General features: G+C 46.3%; 2 protein-coding genes across 5 annotated transcripts; both read right to left on the minus strand.

The window, feature by feature from the left end:
* Positions 1 to 205: 205 nt before the first annotated feature.
* Positions 206 to 4632, minus strand: LOC133889954 (uncharacterized). Of its 2 annotated transcripts, none has more exons than XM_062330381.1 (2): positions 3225 to 4628; positions 206 to 314 (listed from the first exon to the last, which is right to left on the minus strand). In XM_062330381.1, exons 1-2 carry the CDS (start codon positions 4421 to 4423, stop codon positions 221 to 223), a joined length of 1293 nt encoding a protein of 430 aa, XP_062186365.1. In that variant the 5' UTR covers positions 4424 to 4628; the 3' UTR covers positions 206 to 220. The 2 variants fall into 2 exon arrangements, with proteins under 2 accessions (XP_062186365.1, XP_062186364.1); XM_062330380.1 differs by lacking the exon at positions 206 to 314 and adding an exon at positions 2410 to 2680 and having other exon boundaries at positions 3225 to 4632.
* A 9034-nt stretch (positions 4633 to 13666) lies between these two features.
* On the minus strand, positions 13667 to 15550 carry LOC133889976 (uncharacterized). 3 transcript variants are annotated; one of them, XM_062330406.1, is made up of 2 exons: positions 15274 to 15550; positions 13667 to 15165 (listed from the first exon to the last, which is right to left on the minus strand). In XM_062330406.1, exon 2 carries the CDS (start codon positions 15141 to 15143, stop codon positions 13806 to 13808), a length of 1338 nt encoding a protein of 445 aa, XP_062186390.1. In that variant the 5' UTR covers positions 15144 to 15165; positions 15274 to 15550; the 3' UTR covers positions 13667 to 13805. The 3 variants fall into 3 exon arrangements, with proteins under 3 accessions (XP_062186390.1, XP_062186389.1, XP_062186388.1); XM_062330405.1 differs by having other exon boundaries at positions 13667 to 15179; positions 15285 to 15549; XM_062330404.1 differs by having other exon boundaries at positions 13667 to 15179; positions 15274 to 15548.
* Between the last annotated feature and the right edge of the window lie 265 nt (positions 15551 to 15815).

Raw genomic sequence — 15815 nt, forward strand, 5'->3', positions numbered from 1 at the left:
TAATTGATTCCCTACTCATTACAAATAATCACCCTCATGTTAAATATGAATTAATTTTCTAATTAATTCTAAGCTTTGTTTTAAGCTTAATTGATCCAAGAAAGATTAAGTGATTATCAATAATTCAAAATATGAAAACCTTGAGGCTTTAAACTCTTGTCATAAGGCATTGCATATACACTGTCGTCATACACTGTGGAGCATCCATCATTGCACATCATTAATGCTCATCATTGCATACGTTCTTCAGTAGTGAGCGAATATCCGGAGCGTGACGCGAGTGCGATCGAGGATAACACCAACCTTCCGCATTTCTGTGAGTTATGTTTGAGAAGTATTAGGCAAACTCCAGAGCAGAAAGGCAAGCATCTAAGCATACTGCACCCTTTGTTCAAATTAAATAGAGTCTAAATTGATAAATTATGCTTTATGTATGTTTGCATGTGTTGAGTCTAGTGTCGGGCTGATATGGGTAGAACCTATGTTGATGCATTATCTCTGCCTTGACTTATTGATGAATCCTTATACTTGTAGTCTTGATGATATAGTTGGTGTCTAACTTCAAGGGTTATTCAAAATGCTTAGCAATGCTTAGGTCCTCGGTAGAAGTCGAGCGACGGTGCTGCCATTGTTCGTGAGCCTAGGGCTTAATCACTGATCACAGATACAAAGATGAGGTTGAGATGGATGGTTGAGATGTGAGATTGAGGCGAGATGTGGGCGGTGTTAGGGGTATCTTCTGCACAAGAGGAGTCATCTGGATAGTTCGGGAGAGGAGCCCGAGTGTCATAGACCACTTGCATCGTTTAAGGCCGTTCATCGGTACAATTGGATCTAACACTTTATGTACTCATTACATGCTGATCTAATGGTAAGGTAAGCCGATTATCATATGACGTGCCGACACTTGCCTTGCGGCTCTATGATGCGTAAGAGAAAAAGAAAAGGAGAAGCAAGCTGACGGGGAGCCGGAGGTGTCCGGGACACGCTTGCGGTAACCCCGGTGCCATAGAGGTATTCCAAGTGGGTGGTTCCGGATATGAGAAAGTTTGACTCGAGTACCCCTTCTGTGTACTTTCACGAGTAGCACAAGCCGAATGGTCCTCGAGTCGTGTGGGTAAAGTTGTACCCCCTACAGGGTGTAAAAATAATTCGAATTGCCATGCTCTCGGTCATGAACATGTTATTATTTCATTTGTATCGGTCGTAGAATTTACGGTCGAAGAAGCATCGCATTGCCTCTTGTTCGATACCGTGCTTGTTCTTGTTGAGCAAGCTTATGCCCTCGTTGTAGGCTTGCTTCATCGCTTTCCGGCGACAAAGCAGCGAGATGTATGTGATTGGCAACTTCTCGGTCCTCTCAAGAGCAAACTCCAACTTAGAGAGTGCCATCTCGAGCCTCTCGATGCTGTGCCCTACGGACGCCTTCTCCTCCAACTTGTTTGAGATGTACAATGACACTCTGCTCACGCCCTCCTGAACAACGGCCAAAGCCACCACTCCCACCGTTTCCGCCATTATTGGGTGACGAGCTAATCGACCATAGTTCCTACCTATTTCTACACATCTGCGAGACAGCAGCACTGTTTTGACCTTTTCTCCTAAACTGTTTATCCAAATCGAACAAGATCAGTGTCATTAGAAATATATCGATGAGACCTACAACTTTTGTTTTAGGATCATGATCAAATTCGGTACTGATTCATCTTAGTTTTCAAAATAAGCTTGCTGCACACAAATCGGACTACCAAATCCCACATCTAGCGAGGATTTCTTCCGTCACAAAATCAACTACAACCATTTAAAACTAATTAGAGGTTACCCTTGCAGCGGGATCATAGGTCGATGAAGATTCTTCGAGAAATTCAACAAAAATCCCCCTTTTCTCCTTCTTCTTCCTTCCTCTCCTGCTTCCTCCTCCCACTCATATCAATAAAATGTGGGATCATCTGAGCCAATGACTGTGGGCCAAAGTGATAAATAAGCGAAGCAACTTTTTTGGCGGTGGCAAATATTCAATTGGCTCAGACGGTGGCTATGAACCAGGGTAGTGGAGAGTGGTGGTTGTGGAATCGGCTGGGTGGGTCTTTTGACCGACTCAGTCCGCTATGTTTCTTTTTTCTTTTTTTCCTTTCAACGGTCTAAATTTATTGAGCTCACCGCGGCCTCATCCAGTGTCCAAACGGGATGTTTAGATAGTCAAATAGAATCATCTCGACAAGATCTACGCATCCATGATCTCCGATCATCTATTCGAACTACGGATAAAAAAGTCAAACTTTTGCCTTCTCTCGTGTCCACCCGGTCAACGTTTTATTCTCTCCAATTTCAGGGTATAATTCACTCTTGACACAGGCAGTTGAACAAGGCTGCCCTTTACTAGTTTAAGCATTTTTCAGGCATACACTTGGAACTGGAAAATACTCAAGTCGATGAACCAAATTGCCCAGTACTAGTTCCATTCCTTTCACGCAAACACTTGGAACTCAAAAGTGTTTGAAATTTAGTTTTATTTCTACCTTTAAATATACAAGGTTTGAAGCATGTGGAGCTTTGGAGCCTCCTTGGCTGCCGCCACAGCCTTGCCCTGCTCCTTAACCGGTCATGTGTTTGGGTTTTTGTAGAAGCATCTGCTTTGTAGACAACATCTTCTACTTCTGGTAGACATATCGTTTCGCCCCTGTTGTGACACAACTTAGCATTTTGTGCTATGATGAATGAATATGTAGGGAACATGGTGCTTGTGTCAAAGTATTTCATAAAGATGGTACTCCCTCCGTCTATAAATGTAAGGTGTATTTTATTTAAAAAAATCAAATTTTATAAGTTTTGGCCAATAATTAGTCAAATTGTACAAATTTAGTATATAAAAATTATTCCAATAGGTTCGTATTTCAAAATACTTTTAAGATGTTGTTGAATTTGTCGCATTTGACAATATATTGTAAGAGAAATTAATGGTTAAAGTTTATTTTAGATGACTTTTCCAAAATACAATAGGTCATACATTTATGACTTGGAGGGAGTATATGTTAGGAAACTCGAGACAACTTGCCGGCACAGAGTGAGTTTACTCTACTTTCAATCCAAAGTACAGTATCTGTGTCGTCGTATTGGATAGCAAAATACAAAACGATTTGCTCACATCTAGACATAGCAAAATATATAGTTTCTTCAAATAAATTGATGCCATACCATGTGAAGAGTACCAAAGCGAATCATACCTCGCTAGCCCTGGCTGGCGGAGCAAGCAGTCGATTGCCTTTGATCTTGCCATCTCCTCCATAAGTTGCATGCCACTACCATTTATATGTTCGTATTCTTCAGACATAAGGCTAATACCCGGCGGGCCTGCATCCGAGATATGAGGCGCGATGGAAAATTGCAGATAAAGAAGTGGTGCGTTTATGCCCACTACTTCATCGGTTGAGCTATGCAACATGTACTCCCGCGCTGAAATCCAGCAACTGAAACTGATTAAAATAACTGGCTCTGGAACTCCGTGTGATGACTCTGACGAGACAATGTTGTTAGCGCAACATATTGGATCTGGGCGCCAGCCTTCTGTAACTCTTACAATATATTCTTCATGCTGACCCAACGGAGCAGCATATGAATGGGAAATGTCTTGTAAACTAGATAGCAGAGTGATTTCTTCTCCTATCGTGGATTCAGTCACAAAATTGAATTGGGATGCCAGTAACTGCAAGCACCTAATAGCAGTCTCAACTATGCTTGTACCTTGAGAGATTCGTAGATACAGTTGTAGATTTAAATTTTTTGCTGGCATCTTACGATCCTCGTAGCTGTAAACTAGCTCTACCTCTACGCCACGCCCTTCCGAACATACGGGCCATATGCAAATATAGCGTGATTGGCTTCCTCTCACCATTTTATGCATGAGAGTTTTCCCTTCAAGAAGATGCCTTTCAAGAGGGTAGCGAAAGATGCCGCCGTTCCGGAGTGGACAGCCGGACTCCACGTCTATCACAAACTTTTCAGCACAATCTGCGAGCCATTCGTACCTTCGGACAACGGACGAACTCAAGTGCTCCTCCTTGCTCAAGCCAAGAAGAGATGACATGGAGGAATTTCTTGCACGCCCAATAATCCGTTCAAGGAAGGGGACGGAGGATCGCGTTACCTCTTGTCCGATACCGTGCTTGTGCTTGTTGAGCAAGCTTGTGCCCTCGTTGTAGGCTCGCTCGATCACCTTCCTGCGACGAAGCAGCGAGATGTATGTGATTGGCACCTTCCCGGTCCTCTCAAGAACAAACTCCACCTGAGAGAGTAGCATCTCGAGCCTCTGGATGCCGTGCCCTGCGGACGCCTTCTCCTCCAACTTGTTTGAGATGTACGATGACACTCCGCTCACGCCCTCCTGAGCAACGGCCGAAGCCACCACTCCCACCATTTCCGCCATTATTGGGTGACGAGCTAATCGACCATAGTTCCTACCTATTTCTACGCATAGTAAAGTAGCGAGAAAGGCAGATGATATTTCCTACGAAAGTGTCGAGAAAGGCAGAGGATAGTTCCTACCTATTTCTACACATAGCAGTAGCAGGCTATTTAGAAATGGCAAGGAAAGTAGCGAGAAAGGCAGAGGAAATTTCTTACCTAGTTCCTAACACGGAGGTGGCGACGACTGCGGATTCCTAAACGCGACGACAGAAACACAAGTGGTCGATGCATTATCATCTTTACCAGCCACGGAAATTGAATTTGAGGAAATAAGTGAAAAAGAGGCATTTGGAATTTTGGATGCTCAGAACGTTAAAAAAAATTACAGGGGAATAGAAGAGTAAAAGGAACATGTTGGGCCAAGACAAATAGCCCATTACAGCCCAACTACCGGTTCAGACTTTTCCTGAAAGCATTCAATTTTAGTTCGGGTTCAGACTTTTACTGCACTAGTTTGGTCACATGGTGAATGAACTGAAGAATAGTTCAAACAATTCTGTGAGTCAAATATGAACTAAATGCTGTTGAGCTGTCCTGTTATTCATGCATAGATTGCTATAAGGAACAACTAACTACTGGGAACCAAGAGCATCTGAACTACCTATCGTGAAATATTACTATTCTTTGTAACCAACATGCATGGCTGCATCCGTTCTGCACCCTAGTTGCTGGCTTGCTGCTAGTTTCCAATGAACACAAGATCACAGCTTATCGAGTCGGATGATTCAGACATGGAAATTGTAATGCTGGAAATGGACATTTACCGGTTGAGGAATCACAACGACAAAGCCTGGAAAGATAGCCTAATGTCAGGAAGAAAGTAGGAGACTTTAGACTAGTAAGCTTGCTTGTCATGTGCCTTTAGCTTTTTTCCTTTTTTTTTGAGAGAGAGAATGTGGCTTTACTTGTCCTTGTATATGAATTGGTCTTTCACTTGGAACAATGCCAACCCACCAAATCTCCGTTCGGAAATATAGTTATCAGTAACAGATGCATTGGAACGGTAGAATGTACGTGTGCCTAAGCAAATGGGGTTGTGGCGTCGCGCATTCTCTTCTTGACTCATTGAGGCTCTTTTGAATTTCACATTAATTAAACGTTTTAGTTCCCACACCAGTTGTTAAATGTTATGTGTTCGAAAACTTGGTTCCTGTTTTATTACGCACTTCTCCTTCTTTTTTCTCCAATCATTTGTGATTGTGACTCTGAAATCTAAATGCTAGGTTTCATCCGGGATTTAGTTATCGTTAAACTTAGAGGAATCCTAAATCTAGATCGAGTGTTCCAAAACTCGATTTCCGGTGGCAGCGAGTGATGGTGTGTTGGGCCACCTCTTATTTTCCACCTCCGGCAGAGATTCTCCAACGAGGATAGGGTTCAGGGTTGAGGGCTCACCGGAGCCGGCGGCCTTAGAGTGAAACTTGCGGCAGAAGAGCCTAGTGGTGGTTGTGGTTGGTGGGCGGGGTGGCGTGGGCGTCGCCAACCAGGGTGGTGGAGGACCGTTGGTGAGTAGGAGGTGGAGGGCAGAGGTGACGATGACGACGTTAGCGAGGAGGACATGTACGCTCTACTCTCGCCACGGCCGCGTCCTCTTCCACACCCTCCTCTCCCATTCGCGCCCTGGGGCCCTCATCGTCTGGAACCCCATCACGGACGAGCAGCAGGAGCTACCCTTCCCGGAGTTGGAGTTCACATACTGGAACACGGCGATGCTCTGTGCCACACGCGGCTGTGACCACCTCGGCTGCAACAGCGGCCCCTTCCTCGGACCCCACGGTGGAGCATAGGAATGGGAAATGTCTTGTAAACTAGATAGCAGAGTGATTTCTCCTATCGCGGATTCAGTCACAAAATTGAATTGGGATGCCAGTAACTGCAAGCACCTAATAGTAGTCTCAACTATGTTTGTACCTTGAGAGATTCGTAGCTTCAGTGTTAGATAGAAATTTTTTGCTTCCATATTACGATCCTCGTAGCTGTAATATAGCTCTACCTCTACGCCACGCCCTTCCGAACATACGGGCCATATGGAAATATAGCGTGATTGGCTTCCTCTCACCATTTCATACATGAGAGTTTTCCCTTCAAGAAGATGCCTTTCAAGAGGGTAGCGAAAGATGCCGCCGTTCCGGAGTGGACAGCCGGACTCCACGTCTCTCACAAACTTGTCAGCACATTCTGCGAGCCATTCGAACCTTCGGACAACGGACGAACTCAAGTGCTCCTCCTTGCTCAAGCCAAGAAGAGATGACATGGAGGAATTTCTTGCACGCCCAACAATCCGTTCAAGGAAGGGGAAGGAGGATCGTGTTACCTCTTGTCCGATACCGTGCTTGTGCTTGTTGAGCAAGCTTGTGCCCTCGTTGTAGGCTCGCTCGATCACCTTCCTGCGACGAAGCAGCGAGATGTATGTGATTGGCAGCTTCCCGGTCCTCTCAAGAGCAAACTCCAACTGAGAGAGTGCCATCTCGAGCCTCTCGATGTCGTGTCCTGCGGACGCCTTCTCCTCCAACTTGTTTGAGATGTAGGATGACACTCCGCTCACGCCCTCCTGAGCAACGGCCGAAGCCACCACTCCCACCATTTCCGCCATTATTGGGTGTTTTTGCACCGGGCGAGCAGGCCTGGCGCGTACGCCCGATTCCGACGTACGAACGGAGCCAGGCTCGCTCGATGCATTTGCACGGGAGGGTGCAGGCGAGAAAGCCGATCCGGGCAACCAAACGAGCGGCTGAGCACGAACGGCTGCATCCACGGATGCTTGCACGCACGGAGCGGAGCAACCAAACACGTCCATGGTGAATGAACTGAAGAATAGTTCAAACAATTCTGTGAGTCAAATATGAACTAAATGCTGTTGAGCTGTCCTGTTATTCATGCATAGATTGCTATAAGGAACAACTAACTACAGACTAGTAAGCTTGTCATGTGCCTTTAGCTTTTTTCCTTTTTTTTGAGAGAGAGAGAATGTGGCTTTTTTCACTTGGAACCAGGAGCGGAGCTAGGTTATGGAGTGTGGGTGCACATGCACCCTCTCATATTCAAAAATGCTACTAAAATTAGCTCTGATAAACAGTAAAATACTGTAGCTCCGATGAACAGTAAAGAACCATGCACCCCCTCCCTCAGACGCCGGCTTCGCCCCTGCTTGGAACAATGCCAACCCACCAAATCTCCCTTCGGAAATATAGTTATCAGTAACAGATGCATTGGAACGGTAGAATGTACGTGTGCCTAAGCAAATGGGGTTGTGGCTTCGCGCATTCTCTTCTTGACTCATTGAGGCTCTTTTGAATTTCACATTAATTAAACGTTTTAGTTCCCACACCAGTTGTTAAATGTTATGTGTTCGAAAACTTGGTTCCTGTTTTATTACGCACTTCTCCTTCTTTTTTCTCCAATCATTTGTGATTGTGACTCTGAAATCTAAATGCTAGGTTTCATCCGGGATTTAGTTATCGTTAAACTTAGAGGAATCCTAAATCTAGATCGAGTGTTCCAAAACTCAATTTCCAGTGGCAGCGAGTGATGGTTTGTTGGGCCATCTCTTATTTTCCACCTTCGGCGGAGATTCTCCAACAAGGTTAGGGTTCGGGGTCGAGGGCTCACCGGAGCCGGCGGCCTTAGAGTGAAACTTGCGGTAGAAGAGCCTAGTGGTGGTTGTGGTTGGTGGGCGGGGTGGCGTGGGAGTCGCTAACCGGGGTGGTGGAGGACCGTTGGTGGGTAGGAGGTGGAGGGCAGAGGCGACGATGACGACATTAGTGAGGAGGCTGTCACGGCGGTGTAGGGTCTTACCTGTAAGCCCTGGTGCGACCTCTTCATCGACCCCGCCTTCCTCCGCCGCTACCATGTGTTCCACGGGATGCTCCCCATACTTGGCTTCGTCTTCAACGACGACGACACCGACTTCGCGCGATTCGTCCCCACCTCCTCCTTTCGCCCGTGCAACCCCGACCACGAGGACCTATACATGCTCTACTCCAGCCACGGCCGTATCCTCTTCCACACCCTCCTCTCCCATTCGTGCCCCAGGGCCCTCATCATCTGGAACCCCATCACGAACGAGCAACGGGAGCTACCCTTCCTGGAGTTGGAGTTCATGTACTGGAACGTGGTGGTGCTCTGCGCCACATGCGGCTGCAACCACCTTGGCCGCAACAGCGGCCCCTTCCTCGTGGCCTTCGTTAGTTCCACCTATAACACCCCGGCTTTCAAGAAAACCCAAATCGCGACCGACTCTCAACAAAAACATAACAAGTCCAAAAATTATAAGAAATTTTGGCAGAGTTTCCCCTGTATATATTGCCTTCCTGGACAAGCAAAACACATTCATCATAGGTAGGGTATATATAAATGGAAAGTAAACATATCGGTCTAAAACTAGTACCCGAAACATCTCACAGACTCGTTATATTACACCAAAAGCAGCCACGAGCTGCAAATTGACCCAGATAACCAAGTACGACGCTAAAGGGTTATAAATACAACTATAACGTGATTTAAGTGTGCTCACTTGCCACTACATGATGCTATTTCCCCTTCCGAACATGTCGCGAGCAGAGGTGCCTAAAAACCAAATGAAACACAAGTGTGAGTAAAAACACTCAGCAAGTACAGTTATGAAACCAGAAGAACGAACACAACAACAGCGTCAAAGAAGAATGGGAAACACTGAGTTTTTCCTTTTTCTTGAAAACAGCAAGAAGACATTAGTTTCCGTTGATACGTACCGTCCTGAATTTCCTTTGCATTTACCGGTAAAACCAAGCAAGTAGGGTCAGCACTCACTCATAGGATCATGAACATAAGAATCAAATTGCCCAGTAACACCGGACCATGAATGATAGATAAACTGGAATAACTTGAAATTGGACTACTGACATGAACTCATTATTGAACTTGAATCATATGAATAAAGGAAAATTTGAAAATTGAATAAACACAGTTGAAAGGGATCAGCAAAATATTTGTCGAGCAAAGCAAGCCAAACATGGGTTCGTCATGCACTTGCCTTAACCGTAGCGAGAAGTCGGTCTCACACCGATAGCACTGACGCTTCCAAAACCTGAGGAACAAGATCGTACTTAGAACTTGTCTCAAACGACCACGTGACTATTCGTTGGATGTCGGGACTACTCTCTCTAGCCAAACCCCAAAATCCCTGATTCTGACATTTCCGGGAACTTGGCCAAACCACTAGGTCACTTTCTGATCGAGCCATAGCTTTAAATCTGCTTAACTAACAACTGCCAGTCAAAACGGCTAGAGCATCTATAGGGAATTTCCTAAGACTTTGCTTCATGGATTTTACGCGACATCTCACTCTAGCCGAGCCGAAACAGATAATTAAATTACTACACCAAAGAAACCTTACCGGAAGGCACACAGATTTAAACATCTCTCCCTAACTATTTATCCACCTCGAATAAGATCGGCACCACTAGAATGATATTGACGAGTCTGGTGATTGTCGCTTTAAACACAAAGCCGAAACTAGCACCAAACGCATTTTGCCTTTCAACTAAGCCCATGAATGCCAATCGGACTAACCATCCTCAAATCCGGCAACGTAAACAACCAACAAATTCATCTATGAGCAACTAAGGACTACGAAGATGTTACCCTTGATGCGTGGATCACGAACTGACGATAGATCAGGCGAACCCCCCCCCCCCCCCACAAAAAAATCCCCGTCTTCCTCCTTTCCTTTCTTTTTTCTTTCTTTCCTTCCTCCCGATGCTTGCTTCCTCCTTCTCTCACGGCAGAACGGCGCAGCAGCGACAGCATGGACTGAAGGCCAGTGGCGGCAAGTTCCAGGAGTAGTGGTGAGCTCCAGCAACGATGGATGGCAGCGGGGCTAGGCAGCCGAACGACGCACAACACGACGCAGCACGAGAGGCGAGGCTGCGTGGCACAACGACGATGGCGCGGTGCGGCACGAAGGGCGAGGTGTGGTGGCGGTGATGACCGGAGTCGATGGCGTTGATGGCCGGCACAGTGAGCGGCGGTGTCGGCGGTGGTTTGCAGCATGGCGGCTGGGAAAACAGTGGCGCGACATGGGCAAAGCCGAACTGCGGTGGGAACGGCGGTGCAGGGTGGCGGTGGACAGCGCAGAGGGTGGCGACGTTGGACGACAAGCTAGGGTTACGGTTTGGGTCCGGGTGTGCGCGCGCATGTGGGTTCGCTCGGGATAGGCCTCGGCCCTTTTATGCGGCGGTCGGTCGACTAAGTCAGTCGGCTGCCGATTCTTTTTTTTTCTATTAAATCAACGGTCTAGATTTATTGGGATTGCTACAGATAACCAAATATCCAAAATAGACGTTTGAATAGCAAAATAGATTCGTCTTGATGAGATCTACGCATCCTCGGTCTTCGATCATTCATCCGAGCTACGAACCGAAAAACCCACTTTTCGCCAATTTGGAATTTCGCACGGTAAACACTGTTTCTTTCATAATTTTCATAGTACACTTTGCACATTACATTTCCCAAAACTCGGATATTACACCACTTATGATGGGATCATGTACGCCAGCACATACTTGTCGGAGGCCGCCACCTGGAGTGACATGATCAATGTTGAGGACTCCGATGTCTTTGTCGACCTTGTGAAGCCGGCCACCCTTGTGGGGAACACGCTCTACTTCACAACTATGCGGAGTGAAGGACGAATCGTAGAGTTGGACTTGGACTGCCGGCAATTGTCGTCCATCAACCTGCCAGTCGCACACTTCCCAAGCACTATCCTCATGCTGGCGGAAGGCGGCGGGCTGGGCTTCGCCAACATCTAGGGGTTCCACCGCTACCTATGGGCGGCCGGCCCCGATGGGACTGCGGCATGGGCGTCATGCAGAGCCATCGAGCTCAATACGTCTGCATGAATCTCAGTGTCAATCTCTAGAATACTTCTAGGTTGTGCCTTCAATAGCTCTTCTCTAAAAGTGGGCAGCAATGCATAACTATCATCACACTTCCCAAACAATTTCTCAATTGCCTTCTCTTTGCCCCTGAAAACTTTGTCATATCCTATTTCAAATTTGTACTTCTTTTCTATCTTCTCCTTCGAAGCACTTGGACCTAGAGTTGGAGTCTCCTTCGGCCACTCCATGACTCTTTCAGCAACCCAGTTATTTGTTGCCATGGCAAATCCAGTCTTATTTATGGAACAACAATTGTGAGCAGGCCCATTTACCTTGACCTGCACACATAGACAATATGCAATTAACAACTAATTATGGATCACATTAACTGAAAATGGTACTATTGTTAAGTAAAATTATTTTAACACATATTTACCTTACATCCAAAGTACTTCTTACTTGTTGAGGCATGGAACCTCCACTTGCTACCCTGTTTTCTTTTCTTGCAAAAAGCTCTAAACCTTGATGGATTATTTTTCTCAGAAGGATAATGGTAGTCCTCCCATTAACTACTTCATTTTCATTTTCAAAAGCATAGTCATAGACTATAGCATAGCATATAACAGCTTCCTTGCAAATAGTAGTGTCTGTGAACACCTTACCTTCATTAATACATGGATCACCAAATCATATGCAAACACAGCTTCAGGGTCAGAGTCATCGCCATCATCATCAACTTCCTCATCGAGCTCATCAACATCATATTCAAAGTCAGAAGAGGATGCGGCTGCATCACTATCATAGTTGTTGTCACTATGCACCTTTAATGGATCACAATCTGGGCATAGCTGCTCCTACGCCTCCTCCTCATCACCATCTCTAACTTCTTCTCCGTCGTCATTAGCCCTGCATTCTCTCTTCTTTCTACCCTTCTTTGCACTCTTCTTTGCACGCTTCTTACATTTGTCCTTAACGGGTGATGTGGTTTCATTGACATGGTTGGTGCTCTCAGGATTGGTGGTGCTCTCGGGCTAGGTTAACTGTGTAGCATCAACCCATGGGTCACTAAAGATTGGTGGAGTGCAAGGGATGATATTTTCAGAATGGTTATTCCTCACTGATGGGTGGCACCTTCTTTTAGTTGGGGAAGGTAAACAAAGCAATGGGCCACCAAATTCATGGATGACAGCATGTATGTGGACAACCCCATGCTCACCATGTTGATCAAACCAATCTAGCAACTGTGCATTTGTGGTTATATTCACTGTGATTTGATGCATCAACCGATCTCCAGAAGGTGATGTACTGGTTTGGCCCCCAATTAAACCTTTTCCCTAAATCATCAACTGACACAAGCATTGAATATCTATCTCTTTCAGCATTTAATTTCTCACTAGTCCCCTTCACATATGCCTTGTGACCCTGTCCTGATGCTATGAAAAAGGATTCCACCCTAACGATAACTGTGTAAAAACTTCGAGGATTCCTATAACAAACGAAGGGGAGGGGGGGGTGCATTTTCTTAAAAGTTTGAATCAACATCAAAAAAAAATTAGGAGTGTATATACCCTTCCATGTTGTCTTCCTCCTGAGGACGAGCCGCGCTCGCTCGTTCTATTCGAACTGTGGCCAAACTCAGCAACAACCGCAGCCATAGCCGCACCCGTAGCCGCAGCCTGTCGCGCCCAGCTAGGCCGCCTGCCGCAGAAGCCCCCACCACCTAAATCCCGAGCTGTCGATGCTCCTCCTGGCACCAATTCATCTCCACAAACCTTGTCTCCTACTCCATTGCGACTGATTTGAGAGGAATTGCAGTGGATTAGGGAAAGATGAGGAGAGGATTTGGGGTTCTAGGGTTTGTTCTTGAGGAGTAAGAGGGGGGATCGATTCTGCGCAGTAGAGTTCGACACGAGTTCGAGCAGATAGATAAGAGTTCAGTTCTGGCATGGTTAGTATAGTCTTTCCTTATCCCTTCCAATTTCCTTTTTATTTTCCAATTATTTTTTTGCCCTAAACGTCTGAGATGTAAATGGAACGAATAAGTAGTGGCAAACGGAAGGAACAGTGTGGTTCCAATGGCATATTTGCAGTTGGGATTTTTATAATTGCAACTTTGCAGTTAGAGTTCGGGTTAGTGGCAAGTTTGCAATTCTCCCTTCAATCTAAGCATCCATGTTGTATTTAGTAGCAAAATACAACACGATATATTCACATCTAAACACAGAAAAATAATTTTATTTCTCAAATAATTGCAGCTCTCTGCTGGTTCCATTGAACACAGCCAGAGAAACACCATACAGATAAATGCCATCTTAATGACGCAAACACGGGACGGACACCACACTGGCTAATTCACATGTAGCAGCAACCTTGCCAGGGGAAGAACACAACCCCATATCCAATACACTGGTTGGTGACAAATTATAAATAGTCGCATATATCGGATGAGAGGGCCTTGTACCTGCACAAACGACCTTGTATCTAAACAAACTTGTATCGCTTTCTCTTGGCAGCGCTCCGGCCGCGTGCTGGAGCTGCCGTTGGTTTCGGCCATGCTAGCTCGTCGCCTGCCTTGCGCAAAGTAATGCGTGCAAAACCATGCGGAGAGTGCCGAGACAAATCGTAGACCGTCGGCTCTGGCTGACGAACGACACAATCGATCGCCTTTGATCTTAACATCTCCCCCATTTGTTGTATGCTACCACCTACACGTTCTTCTTTGCCTCCGTAGCTAAGTACGATCCCCGGAGCTGCACAGATATGATGAGGCACGAAGCCAGCCACCAGATACAGAGGTGGTGCGTTTATGCCCACTGAATCAGTTGAGCTATGCAAGATGTAGTCTGGCGCTGAAATATAGCAACAAAAACCGATAGCAATAACTGGCTCTGGAACTCCATGTGACGGAACAGCGTTGCCAGCGCAACATAGTGGATCTGGGCGCCATAACTTTGTACGGTCAGCGTATGATTCTTCACTCCAATCTAATGGAGGAGCATAGGAGTCGGAAATGTCTTGCAACTGAGGCAGTAGAGTGAGCACTCCTACTGCGGATTCAGTCACAAGCTTGAACTGAGAGGTCAATGACCGCAGGCATTTGATCGCAACCCCTACTATGTCGGTGTCTTCCGAGATTCGTAGCATCAAACGTAGACGAAATCGTTTTTCTGGACTGTCCCTCTCCAAATATTCATATACCAGCCGTGCCTCTACGCCACGCTCTTCTAGACGCACAGGCCATATGAAAAAACTGTGCAGTTGCCTTGCATTCACCGTTTCATACTGGAGAGTTTTCCCTTCAAGAAGTCGCCGGACAAGGGGGTAGCGAAAGGTGTCGCGGCGGAGTGGGCAGCCGGACTCCACGTCGGTTACAAACTTGTCAGCACAAGTTGCGTACCATTCAAATATTTGGACAACAGAAGCACTCAAGTAATCCTTGTTCAAGCCAAGGAGAGATGAGATGGGCAGATTTTTAGCACGACAAATCCGTTCAAGGAAGGGGTAGCGCGTTACCGCTTGTCCCGCTTCTTGCTGCCTGTCTTGTACAACTAGCAGCTTGTGCTTGTTGAGCAGGTCTGTGCCCTCGATGTACGCACTCTTGAACATCTTCATGCGACGAAGCAGCGAGATGTATGTGATTGGCAGCTTCCCGGTCCTCTCGAGAGCAAACTCCAACTGCGACAGTGCCATCTCGAGCCTCGCCATGATGTGTGCTCTGGACGCGTTATCCTCAAGCTTGCTTGCTATGTACGATGACACTCCGTTCACGCCCTCCTGAGCTAAGGCTGAACCCAACATTCCCACCATTTCCGCCGCCATGGGGAGGACGTAAATCGACCTGCTGAGAGGACAAAACTAGCAAGTACAGGACTTCAATTTGATGCACACAAGACAAATACGAGGTGCTTATATTAGGTTATTGATAGAACCCATGTGTAGTTGTTATTACCTTGTTATTACCTTAGTTCTCCTCTAGATTGTTGTAGCCTTGTGCAGCACCAACCACTACCAGTGCTGATCACTACACGGCCTAGCTACTTAACGATGTGTTTTGGGAATGATCAAGAAAATATCAGAGAACAAAGGTGTGTGGCTTTGTAGGCACACTAAATCTTATAGATATATAAATAGGAGGGCATTTGGAGGCAGCCCTATGCGTGTGTGAACCGAGCTACGGATCAAGATCCTCTGCAATAATACATAGAGACCGATACGTAGGCTCGAGTCCAGTATCAGTCTCTGTGCAGTAACTGTAGATGAGCGGAAAAGCTCGAGCAAAGGCAGAGCCATGGTTCCTCTTCGTAGTACAAGTCTCGGAGGGTGTCAGTGTCACACGGAGCTGTAGCTTGTATTCTCTGCATGCGACTACTGGAAGCAGAAAGGTCGCCCCCGACCCAAATGTCTTGGAATCTTTGTCTTGTTACGTTTTCGAATCTTCTTCGTAGTACAATTCTCGGAGGGTGTAAGTGTCACACGGAGCTGTAGCTCGTA

The sequence above is a fragment of the Phragmites australis genome, chromosome 14, assembly GCF_958298935.1.
Source record: "Phragmites australis chromosome 14, lpPhrAust1.1, whole genome shotgun sequence".
Lineage (NCBI taxonomy): Eukaryota > Viridiplantae > Streptophyta > Magnoliopsida > Poales > Poaceae > Phragmites > Phragmites australis.